The 13,269-nt window shown below is 49.6% G+C and overlaps 1 protein-coding gene across 1 annotated transcript in view; it reads left to right on the top strand.

Moving 5' to 3' along the window:
• The window catches only part of LOC144950939 (delta-sarcoglycan-like), a 14,733-nt gene extending 6,772 nt beyond the window's left edge, over positions 1 to 7,961 (top strand). The window contains exons 6-9 of the mRNA XM_078881120.1: positions 299 to 371; positions 1,494 to 1,617; positions 5,108 to 5,323; positions 6,293 to 7,961. Coding sequence (XP_078737246.1) covers positions 299 to 371; positions 1,494 to 1,617; positions 5,108 to 5,323 — 413 coding nt within the window. The 3' untranslated portion in view covers positions 6,293 to 7,961. The remainder of the gene's footprint in view (positions 1 to 298; positions 372 to 1,493; positions 1,618 to 5,107; positions 5,324 to 6,292) is intronic.
• The last annotated feature ends 5,308 nt before the right edge of the window (positions 7,962 to 13,269 follow it).

Here is a 13,269-nt window from a genome sequence, read left to right as displayed (position 1 = left end):
CTTCCCCCTCTCCCCCTCCCTCCTTCTCCTCCTCCTCCCTCCTCCCCTCCCCCCTGCCTCCTCCTCTCCCCTTCCTCCTCCTCCCTCCTCCCCCCTCCCCCTCCTCCTCCTCCTCCTTCCTCCACGCTTCGGGGGGCTTCCCCCCCCCCGCGTCTTTGACGTCGCAGCATCACGGCATCGTGCACACGCACGATGCCGTGTCACTGACGATGCTAATGCTCCTGATGATGATGCTGCTGATGGTAATGATGATGCTGATGATGATGCTGATGATGCTGATGATGCTGGTTTGTTGCAGGAGCTGAAGGTGCCTTATTTGAACATTCGATCCAAACGCCGCAAGTCAGAGCAGAGCCGTTCAAGCATCTCAGGTACCCAGAATGATGGTGGTGGTGGTGATGGTGGTGATGGTGGTGGTGGTGGTGATGGTGGTGGTGATGGTGGTGATGGTGGTGGTGGTGGTGATGGTGGTGATGGTGGTGATGGTGGTGGTGATGGTAGTGGTGGTGATGGTGGTGGTGGTGGTGATGGTGGTGGTGGTGATGGTGGTGGTGGTGGTGGTGATGGTGGTGGTGATGGTGGTGATGGTGGTGTGGCTGACTCTGTTGTGGTGGTGATGGTGGTGGTGATGGTGGTGATGGTGGTGATGGTGGTGGTGGTGGTGATGGTGGTGGTGATGGTGGTGATGGTGGTGGTGGTGGTGATGGTGGTGGTGATGGTGGTGATGGTGGTGGTGATGGTAGTGGTGTTGATGGTGGTGGTGGTGGTGATGGTGGTGGTGGTGGTGGTGATGGTGGTGGTGGTGATGGTGGTGGTGGTGGTGATGGTGGAGGTGATGGTGGTGATGGTGGTGTGGCTGACTGTTGTGGTGGTGATGGTGGTGATGGTGGTGATGGTGGTGGTGGTGGTGATAGTGGTGATGGTGATGGTGGTGATGGTGGTGGTGTGTCTATCCCTGTGGTGGTGGTGGTGTGGCTGGCCCTGTGGTAGTGGTGGTGGTGTGGCCGCCCCAGGCTGGAGTCTCCCACGAGGGCGTTGTGGCTGGACGCGCCGCAGGGTGTGGTGGTGGTGATGGTGGTGATGGTGGTGGTGGTGATGGTGGTGATGGTGGTGGTGATGGTGGTGATGGTGGTGGTGATGATGGTGGTGGTGATGGTGGTGGTGATGGTGGTGGTGATGGTGGTGATGGTGGTGATGGTGGTGTGGCTGACCCTGTGGTGGTGGTGGTGTGGCTGCACCAGGCTGGAGTCCCCCACGAGGGCGTTGTGGCTGGACGCGCCGCAGGGCGTGGTGGTGGTGATGGTGATGGTCGTGATGGTGGTGGTGGTGGTGTGGCTGACCCTGTGGTGGTGGTGTGGCTGCACCAGGCTGGAGTCCCCCACGCGGGCGTTGTGGCTGGACGCGCCGCAGGGCGTGGTGGTGGTGATGGTGATGGTCGTGATGGTGGTGATGGTGGTGTGGCTGACCCTGTGGTGGTGGTGTGGCTCGCCCAGGCTGGAGTCCCCCACGAGGGCGTTGTGGCTGGACGCGCCGCAGGGCGTGGTGCTGCAGGCCGACGCGGGCGACGTGCGCGCCTCGTGCCGCCAGGACCTCACGCTGGAGTCGCGGGACGGAGCCGTGAGAGAGACACGCGGAGAGACGCGGGGAGACACGGAGAGAGAGACACGCGGGGAGACATGCGGAGACACGGGGAGACACGGGGAGACACGGGGAGACACGCGGAGACACGGGGAGACACGGGGAGACACGCGGGGAGACATGCGGAGACACGGGGAGAGACAGACACGCGGAGACACGCGGGGAGACACGGGGAGACACGCGGAGACACGGGGAGACACGCGGGGAGACATGCGGAGACACGGGGAGACACGGGGAGCGAGACACGGAGAGACACGCGGAGACACGGGGAGAGAGACACGGGAAGACACGCGGAGAGAGACATGGGGAGACACGGGGAGAGACGGGGAGAGAGACACAGGGAGAGAGACACGGGGAGACACGCGGAGAGAGACACGGAGAGACAAGGAGAGAGAGACACGGAGAGAGAGACATGGGGAAAGACACGCGGGGAGAGACACACGGGGAGAGAGACACGGGGAGAGAGACACGGGGAGAGAGACAAGGGGAGACACGTGGAGAGGGACATTGGGAGGGAGACGTGGAGAGACGCGGGGAAAGAGACACACAGGGAGAGACGCGGGGAGAGAGACACACGGGGAGAGAGACACGGGGAGAGAGAAACACGCGGGGAGACACGGGGAGACACGGGGAGAGAGACATTGGGAGGGAGACACGGGGAGAGAGACATTGGGAGGGAGACACGGGGAGAGAGACACGGGAAGACACACGGAGAGAGACATGGGGAGACACGGGGAGACACGGGGAGACACGAGGAGAGAGACATTGGGAGGGAGACACGGGGAGAGAGAGACACGGGGAGACACGGGGAGACACGGGGAGAGAGACATTGGGAGGGAGACACGGGGAGAGAGAGACACGGGGAGACACGGGGAGAGAGACATTGGGAGGGAGACACGGGGAGAGAGAGACACGGGGAGACACGGGGAGAGAGACATTGGGAGGGAGACACGGGGAGAGAGAGACACGGGGAGACACGGGGAGAGAGACATTGGGAGGGAGACACGGGGAGAGAGAGACACGGGGAGACACGGGGAGAGAGACATTGGGAGGGAGACACGGGGAGAGAGAGACACGGGGAGACACGGGGAGAGAGACATTGGGAGGGAGACACGGAGAGAGAGACATTGGGAGGGAGACACGGGGAGAGAGGAGCGGAATGGCACGGTGACAGGGAGAGAGAAGGGGAGACAGGGAAACAGAGAGATGGTTCACTCAAGCAGATCGTGTGGCCGATGGGTTTGGAAAAAGCACTCACACGTTGTTGCGTTTGAGGCACGCACCTCTGATTAGCAAGGTTGGCTACGTACGGTGCGAAAGAAGTTCAACATACATGCATGCGTACATGGTGATGACGATGATGGTTGATGTTGACATCGCGGCCGTCTGGAACGCTCTTCCCTTCCGATATTTGGAAGCCATTGTGAGCTGCGCACTTTTAAATCGTCGTCGTCATCACCAAGATTGATAAACTCACCATTGGAACCTCATTTGCCAGAAGAAAAAAAATATGATAATTGGTTTTTACCCTTTTATCTGGCAACAAAACTGACACCTTTTTTTACAAGGAGTCATGTTTGCATTGACCACAATACCTGCGGTCGGAATGCAAACAAAAAACATAACTCTGATAATGTATGTGCACTGTCCTTGAAGTTGACGTCATCTGGTCCAACACCATGTGAGACTAGGCTCTAAGGAAAGCTGTCTCGGGTGTGGACCAATCAACTTCAAGGACAGTGCATACATTATCAGAGTTGTGTTTTTTGTTTGCATTATGACTGCAGGTATTGTGGTCTATGCCAACATGACTCCATGTAAAAAAAAGGTGTCAGTTTTGTTGTCAGATAAAAGGGTAAAAAAACAATAATCATTGACAAACTCGTTTCTCTAAAGCTTCTTGTTGTGTTTAGTGTCTTGTCCTTAAACCGCGCCTCTGATTGGCACGTTGGCCACGTACGGTGCGAAAGAAGTTCAACGTTCACGCACCGTCCGGCTAAGGAACAATTCAGGAAAAGTCACGTGGAAGGGAAATAATAAAATAATAAAATTACAATATTTAAATAATTCTCACGACGTTTCGGCCACAACGCAAGCAGCCGTCCTCAGGTGAAGACCAGGTCTGTCGGGGAGACAGCGTCTGAATGACGCTGTCTCCCCGAGAGACCTCGTCTTCCCTGCATTCACGAAAGCTTTAAATCGAAATTAAACAATTCAGAAATCGACCAGCAGGTGGCATGGCAGTGCTACAGTTACCTTGTGGTTTCGGGCGATTTAGAGGGAAAATCTCTAATTGGGATTTTTTTTCTGACAGATATTGCGAGAGCGATTTGATTTGCGATTACATTTTTTAAAAAGTCTGGCTTCATCTTCTTGGTTTTTTTCGGTAAAGTCACGTAGAAGGGAAATAATAAAATAATAAAACTAAAACATAATAAAATAATTCTCACGACGTTTCGGCCACAACGCAAGCAGCCGTCCTCAGATGAAGACCAGGTCTGAGACAGCGTCTGAATTGTATTACTTCCCTTCTACGTGACTTTACCGAAAGAACCAAGAAGATGAATCCCTGCAGTCACGAAAGAAGCTTTAAATCGAAAAATAAAACATTAAACAATCCAAATAAGAAAGTACTGTAATAGGACTTTTCAAATCGCCAAAAAAATCGCAGACTTTGTGATATGTTAATCTTATTGTTTCAAATTGCGATTAGTCGATTTGAAATCGATTAATCGTTCAACCCGAGTTGTGGGACCTCCCTTGCCCACTATCAATCTATAACAATGAGGTTTGACCCTTTCTGGCAATAAAACAGGAGTTGTGTTACACGCAAACCTGCACACACACACACACCTGCACACACACACACCTGCACACACACACACCTGCACACACACACATCTGCACACACACACCTGCACACACACACCTGCACACACACACCTGCACACACCTGCACACACACACACCTGCACACACACACACCTGCACACACACACCTGCACACACACACACCTGCACACACACACCTGCACACACCTGTACACACACACACACACCTGTACACACACAAACACCTGTACACACATACACCTGTACACACATACACCTGTACACACACCTGTACACACCTGTGCACACACACACCTGTACACATACACCTGTACACACACCTGTACACACCTGTGCACACACACACCTGTACACACATACACCTGTACACACACCTGTACACACCTGTGCACACACACACCTGTACACACACCTGTACACACCTGTGCACACACACACACCTGTACACACACCTGTACACACACCTGTACACACACCTGTACACACACACCTGCACACACACCTGTACACACACACACACCTGTACACACACACACACACCTGTACACACACACACACCTGTACACACCTGTACACACACACACTCACCTGTTGCTGTTGTGGTTTTCGAGGGCAGATCGTGCTGGACTCGGAGACGATCCGGGTGCCGAACCTTCCGCGGGGCAGCAGCAGCAGCGGCGGCGGCGGCGGCGGCGGCCACCCGGGACAGGGACCCCGCGCCCCCGAGGGTGTGCACGAGCTGTGCGCGTGTCCCGGCGGGAAGGTCTACCTGGCCACCGCCAAAGCCGAGGGCGGGCAGGGATGCCGGGCCGCGGGGATCGTGTGCGACTGAGTGCGTGCACACACACGTGTACACTTACACACACACACACACGTGTGTACACACACACACACGTGTACACACACTTACACACACGTGTGTACACACACACACACACGTGTACACTTACACACACGTGTACACACACACGCGTGTACACACACACACGTGTACACACACACACAAACACGTGTACACACACACACACGTGTACACACACACACGTGTACACACACGTGTACACACACGCACGTGTACACACACACACGTGTACACACACACACACACGTGTACACACACACACGTGTACACACTCATGGACACGTGTCCACACACACACGTGTACACATGAACATACACACACGTCTACACACACACGTGTACACACGCATTACATGTGTGTACACACACATTACGTGTGTACAAGTGCGCGTGTGTGTATATGTTTGTGTGTGTACATATGTGTGTATATGTGTATGTCTGTTGACGTATGTATATGCTTGTATATGTGTGTATATGTTTGTATGTATATATATATGTGTATATATGTGTATGTATGTATATGTGTTGTGGGGAGCGGTGGTGCAGCGGTTAGCGCGCTGCGCTATGAACCTGGTGACCCAGGTTCGATTCCTGCTCACGGCCAACACCAGTGACGATTATCTGAACCGGTCCTGGGCCTCCCCTAGGTCGACTCAGCCTGAAATGAGTACCTGGTGCGGTGTGTAGTAAACATCGCCACTGGGGAGACAAAGGCGGCCAGGCGTGGTGTTGGCCACCCACCCCCTCGTGTGCCGTGCCGGCCTTCATAGGTGCTCGCTAACAGCACTTGCCCCTACAGTCTGTTAAGGCTATACGGGGGATCTTTGTATTTGTATGTATGTATATGTATGTGTGTAAATATGTATGTGTGTATGTATGTACGTATGTAGGTATTTGTTCTCTAATTCTCTTTTTTGTGTGTTTGTGTTTTTTTTTTAGGAAACCTCCAACTTCTGAGGCGATCTATGCCACGCATTTGCGGGAGTTGTTTATTATTATATATTTTATTTCGCAAGAAGGAGGAAGCTGCCCATTTGCAGAAGGAGACGGTAAATGTATATCTGGAGGGCGGAAACAGAAGGGAAAAAAACCCGGCGAGTTCTGAGGCTGTTACGTGACTTTCTTACGCAAAGAAATGGCGGGAAAGAGACGGCGTGAGGGAGGGTAAGGTGAAGAATGTTAACCGAGACAGAAGATGAGAAAGTTTATGAAGACGATGGTGGTTGCGCAAATGTTTTTAATTATGATTATTATTACTACGAACTTGGAACAACCCTAAACCCCGCAAGAGAAACATTATCGCGGTTGAGGAAATTTTTAAAAAACGTGTTTTTTTTTCTCCCGCCAAAGTAACAAAATGGCGTCGTAGGAAAACAAAATGGCGTCGCAGAAACAAAAATGGCGGCGACCAAAAACTATTTTTGTGACAAAATCAACATTTGGTAGGCTCTTTGCTCGCGAATGAAAGGATATTTGTCTAAAAGTTTAACTGAGTGTGCGTTTGCGACAAATATGCAGTGTTGGTTCATCATGGCAGGATGTCGGTAGCGTGCGTTTGTTTCTGAGGTGATTTTTTAATATATATAATAACAATAATCTGAGGTGATTTGTACATCAATCGCTGGGGACGATGTGGCGAATATAAACAAAAAGACCATCAGACGATGATGTCTCCTTCACGTATTAGTCTCTCCAAATAACAACCCACAATTTCAGCAGCATCGATTCAGTATAAAGCTTGAGTGAATCAACATTGGTTGGCGTCATCTGGTCCAACCCATGTGAGACTAGGCTCTAAGGAAAGCTGTCTCGGGTGTGGACCAATTAACTTCAAGGACAGTGCACATTATCATAGTTATGTTTTTTGTTTGCATTATGACTGCAGGTATTGCGGTCTATGCAAACATGACTCCTTGTAAAAAAGGTGTCAGTAAAAAAAACAATTATCAACATTGGTTGAAGCAAGCTTGGCTCTGCTGGTGAGACACTGAAAGTCGAAACCAGTTTTTATCTGGCAGTTCGCCAGCATTGATTCAAACAGAGCCTGGCTTTGCTGATGAGATGCCAAAAATGCGTTCAAAAATAGCTTCATAGCTTATCAGATTCCTCCAGTATAAATACATATTCTGATTCAATGCCGTTGAAAGCTATTCACTTACAGAAAGCCGTGCGTGTGACTGATGGGATGTGTTAAAACTAACTAAAGTTATTCTATTTTTGCGGAGAGATGGATATACGACGAAGATGCAATCGTCTGATTACGGGGTGATTTGGGTCACATTTGAAAAATGAAATGACAATATTGTTAATGACGGAGTTCTTAATGGTTTTACAAGGTGAATGGGCTACATTGAAAGCCCCGGTGTGCATTTGTCTGGGTTTTTATTTCATATTAACAACCGTGTGTCGATTAATATTCCTTTAACAGTTTGTTTTTGAGAATAAACACGATATTTCTTGGAAGTTTGCACTGTTAACTGTCGGAATAAAACTCGTAAAATGTACCACTCTAAAAATTGGCGGCTAAAAACAGAAATCACGCGGGCATTTTACAAATCGGCAGGAGGCGTTCTTTCGGAACACGAGTTTATGGGACAATTTTTAAGAAAGGATTTCTCGATTTTTTTTTTGCTAAAATATTTACGAACATATTAAGAGTGATTCTAGATTTGAAGCTTTCGTGACTGCAAGGAGTCATACTCTTAGTTCTTTCGGTAAAGTCATGTAGGTAAAAAATGAAATTAAAATTAATAAAAATAAAACAATAAAAATCACGACGTTTCGGAGGCAACACAAGCTTCCGTCTTCAGGTGAAACCATCACAGCAAAATATCTGTACCTTATATATATCTGTACCTTATATATATCTGTACCTTATATATATAAGGTACAGATATTTTGCTGTGACGGTTTCACCTGAAGACGGAAACTTGTGTTGCCTCCGAAACGTCGTGATTTTTATTGTTTTATTTTTATTAATTTTAATTTCATTTTTTACCTACGTGACTTTACCGAAAGAACTTAGACTATGTATTAAGAGGGACCAAAGGGCGTCGTGACGTGATGTGACGTAGCGGTCAAAGGGCACTGCGCTTCGAACCCAGCGTCCCCGAGTTTCGATTCGCGCTCACGACCAACAGCAGTAGGCAAATATCTGAACCGGTCCTGCGCCTCCCCTATGGACGCATGCTGAACTTCCTTTGCACCGTACGTAGCCAACCGTGCTGATCGGAGGTGAGGGGGGGGGGAGGACAACATGGTATACACAAGAAGCAATTCATAATAAAGGTTTTTGGGGGTTAAATCGCGTAAGTATAAACATCTAGAATTGAAGCTTTCGTGACTGCAGGGATTCATATTCTTGGATCTTTCGGTAAAGTCACGTACAAGGAAAAAAATAAAAGAATAAAAATAAAACATAAAATTCTCACGACGTTTCGGCCACAACACAAGCAGCCGTCACGTATGTAGAAATAAAATTTAAATAAGATTAAAATCACGACGTTTCGAACGCAACACAAGCGCTCATCATCAGGTGGAAATGCTGTATTTGCCCTCCATGCAGTTTGCCGTTCTCTATGTGCTATGTACGCTATGGGTTTTTACCCCATTTCCACCCGATGATGAGCGCTTGTGTTGCGTTCGAAACGTCGTGATTTTAATGTCATTAAAATTGTATTTCTACATGCGTGACTTTACCGAAGAAACCAATGACGAGCGGAGTTCGCGTGGCCGATGGTTCGATGCTCCTAGATGACATCGACCAAGGTATCGTGGCGTAATGACTTGACGGACTTCCCTTGAGATGTCACTTTATTGAAGACACGTTCGCTTGACATCAGGCGGAGACCCCATGGGTGGAAAAAACCCGATTTTTCCAGCGGCAGGCATCGGGTTTTTTCTTTAATACAATTAAACCCGATTTCGGGGAATTAAAACCCGGTTTAATGAATACGAAACTCTGATCCAAGGCTTAGGCTGCTTTCTCCACAATCGTGGGCGTCAGTGAGTTCCTTCGCTTGGAATGGATGATGCCCATCGTTGAGAAGTTGGCGAAGTGCGGTTCTGCAATTAAAACCAATTAAACCGGATTTCTCCCAATCTCAGATGATCGGGTTTAATATAAAAAGACAATTAAGCCCGATTGTAAAAAGCCCGACTGTGCCATCCTTCCTTGGGAGATCCCCACTACAACAGCCCCGAGTCTCCCGCGCGTCTCCCCCTTTTATACCCGCCGAGGGGGATAATCCGACACTGGCCGGAAGTTGCAGACTGCACGGACAACGGAGAGCAAAGTGACACTTTCCTCTGAGCGAAAGTTGCCCCGGGGACTTCCACAGACAAAGTTCCTCCGCAAACAGCCACCAACAAAGACAAAGATCCCCCACGTAGCCTCGGGGGCAAGTGCTGTCAGCAGCGGACGCTCTCCGAAGGCTCTGCTGGAAAGCAAAGCAAGTTTTTTTTTTATAGAAATGGACTTCAAGATATAGTTTTCAAACACCAAATGTGACCTTTGCAAAAGGGACAACTTGCGCCTCAAAGCGGGTCAGAGAGTGCAGTAATTATACTGGTAGGAACCTCCTGGTTACACCAGCCCACAGGGGATTATTGTGTCCGTCCGCCGTGCAGGGAGGGGCTGGGTGGGGAGGGAGGGGCTGGGTGGGGTGGGGAGGGTGGGGCTGGGTGGGGCTGGGTGGGGAGGGGAGGGTGAGGAGGGGCTGGGTGGGGAGGGGCTGGGTGGGGAAGGTGGGGAGGGTGGGGCTGGGTGGGGAGGGGCTGGTCACCCCGTGGTGCCCTTATAAAACTCAACGTTTAACCTACTCACGCCGGCTTGTGCCCGCCCTCACAGTCGGGCATATTTGCGGAATACACCACGCCGCCGTTGACCCTGCAGGCCATTGACCGAGCAACCCAACGCAATAAAACTCAACTACTATTTTATTTTACCAGGTAAGGAGAACCGAGATATATACAAGTCTGTTCTATAACCATGCGTGTTGTGTTTCTTAACGCGAATTGGACACAACGCGATGATTAATGCATTACAGGGAACACATTTTTGTATATAACGGCGAATGAGAATTGAATACAATGCGATGATTAATGCATTACAAGGAACGCATTTGTGTATATAACGGCGAATGAGAGTTTGATATAATGCAATGATTAATGTATTACAGGGAACACATTTGTGTATATAACGGCGAATGAGAGTTTGATAGAACGCGATGAAGAATGCATTACAGGGAACACATCTTTCTACAACGCGGAATTGGATACAACGCGGCAGAGCGAACGGAACTACGTCGCACCGCGAGTTGGAATAAGCGTCCGTAGCGGCTGCCTCTGATGATCATCATCGTCATCGTCGTCGTCGCGCAAGGCATCGGGATGCTGCTGGATGCTTCTAGACGCTACTATCCACGCGCCTCGGTCTTTGTTCGGCCTGCATCGTGCATCTCGCGTGCTATCACGGGCTGTGATTGACCACCGATATTATTGATCATATGCGGTGCCCACCGCTGCGTTAAAGAGGAACAGGTCGTGCAGCCTCTACTCTCTGGTGCTTTCGGTAAAGTCACATAGGTGAAAATGAAAAAATAAGAATGAAAATAAAGAATAAAATAGAAATTACAAAAAAATTGAAATAACTAAAAAGCTTTCGTGACTGCAGGAATTCATCTACTTGGTTCTTTCGGTAAAGTCACGTAGAAGGGAAATAATAAAATAATATTCATATAAAACAATGCGAATTATCACAGTGAGAAATTGCTCTGCCTGCATCGTGAGAATTTGTATTGTTTTATATTCATATTATTTTATTATTTCCCTTCTACGTGACTTTACCGATAGAACCAAGAATATAGAAATAACTAAATTAAATCAGGACGTTTCGGAAGCAACACAAGCTTCCGCCATCAGGTGGGACAACCACAGCAAAAAACCCGGCCGGGTACGGGTAGCCGTTTGCGACCCTGGTGCGGCCGGGTACGGGTACGGGTAGGCCGTGAGTCAATGGTGAGTCACCGTTTGTCACTCATTTCCCAACGTCTTGTCTCTTCTCACAATTCAAGTTCCTAGAATCAACCCACCCGCGCCTGCATCATGGCTTCATCCCAGAGGTCGCGACCGGGTACCCGATACCCGTACCCTACCCGATACCCGGCTACCCGTACCTGGCCGGGTACGGGTAGCCGTTTGCGACCCTGGTGCGGCTGGGTACGGGTAAGGAATCAAAACCCGTTTGCGACCTATGATTTAAGGCCTCGACACAGAGGCGTGGTTTCTCTGTGTACCTATGTGTGTGTCTCTCTCTATGTATCTCTGTGTTGTCTCTCTCTGCTTATGTGTCTGTCTGTGTTGTCTCTCTCTGTGTGTCTCTCTGTGTGTCTCTGTGTTGGTTCTCTCTGCTTATGTGTCTGTCTGTGTGTCTATGTTGTGTGTCTCTCTCTCTGTGTGTGTGTCTCTGTGTGTCTCTGTGTATCTCTCTCTGCTTATGTGTCTGTCTGTGTGTCTATGTTGTGTGTCTCTCTCTCTCTGTGTGTGTCTCTGTGTGTCTCTGTGTATCTCTCTCTGCTTATGTGTCTGTCTGTGTGTCTATGTTGTGTGTCTCTCTCTGTGTGTGTCTCTGTGTTGTCTCTCTCTGCTTATGTGTCTGTCTGTGTGTCTATGTTGTGTGTCTCTCTCTCTGTGTGTGTCTCTGTGTGTCTCTGTGTATCTCTCTCTGCTTATGTGTCTGTCTGTGTGTCTATGTTGTGTGTCTCTCTCTGTGTGTGTCTCTGTGTTGTCTCTCTCTGCTTATGTGTCTGTCTGTGTGTCTATGTTGTGTGTCTCTCTCTGTGTGTGTCTCTGTGTTGTCTCTCTCTCTGCTTATGTATCTGTCTGTGTGTCTATGTTGTGTGTCTCTCTCTGTATGCGTGTCTCTGCGGCCGGGTACGGGTAGGGTACGGGTATGGCCGGGTACAAGTACGGGTAGGGTACGGGTACAGCCGGGTACGGGTACCCGTTTGCGACCCTGGTGCGGCCGGGTACGGGGGGTAAGGAATCAAAACCCTTCTTAGGTTTTTTCGGTAAAGTCACGTAGAAAGTAAAATAAAATAAAAACAAAAAAATCACGACGTTTCGGAGGCAACACAAGTCTCCGTCATCAGGTGGGACCGTCACAGCCAGATTAGCTGTATCAAGTGAGGCAATGATTCAAGATGTAATCCCTTAAAAGCGAGTTGAGGGGGGAGGGAGAGGGAGGGGGGAGCTCATCACACTATGGTAGCCAATGAAAGGAACGTATCACGAGAGGGAGGTGGGGCGAGGCCAAAAGGGTGGGCGATGGACGTGGAAGCGCTTGTGCGCAAGCGGCCAATTACTGCACACGCCAACACAATGGAGAGAGAGGGGGAGAGGGGGTCTGATACACATGATAGACAAAAGAACGAAAATGCCCATGTTTATACCAATGCTGGCTGAACAATGAAGAGAGTACTGTTAAAATAACTGGGGATGTTAACAACTCTCTTCATTGTTCAGCCAGCATTGGTATAAACATGGGCATTTTCGTTCTTTTGTCTATCATGTGTATCAGACCCCCTCTCCCCCTCTCTCTCCATTGTGTTGGCGTGTGCAGTAATTGGCCGCTTGGGCACAAGCGCTTCCACGTCCATCGCCCACCCTTTTGGCCTCGCCCCCCCTCCCTCCCGATACGTTCCTTTCATTGGCTACCATAGTGTGATGAGCTCCCCCCTCCCTCTCCCTCCCCCCTCAACTCGCTTTTAAGGGATTACATCTTGAATCATTGCCTCACTTGATACAGCTAATCTGGCTGTGACGGTCCCACCTGATGACGGAGACTTGTGTTGCCTCCGAAACGTCGTGATTTTTTGTTTTTATTTTATTTTACTTTCTACGTGACTTTACCGAAA

This window comes from Lampetra fluviatilis, chromosome 60, assembly GCF_964198595.1.
Source record: "Lampetra fluviatilis chromosome 60, kcLamFluv1.1, whole genome shotgun sequence".
Lineage (NCBI taxonomy): Eukaryota > Metazoa > Chordata > Hyperoartia > Petromyzontiformes > Petromyzontidae > Lampetra > Lampetra fluviatilis.
Note: the sequence above shows the minus strand (reverse complement) of the source record. Positions and strands in the feature narration are given on the sequence as shown.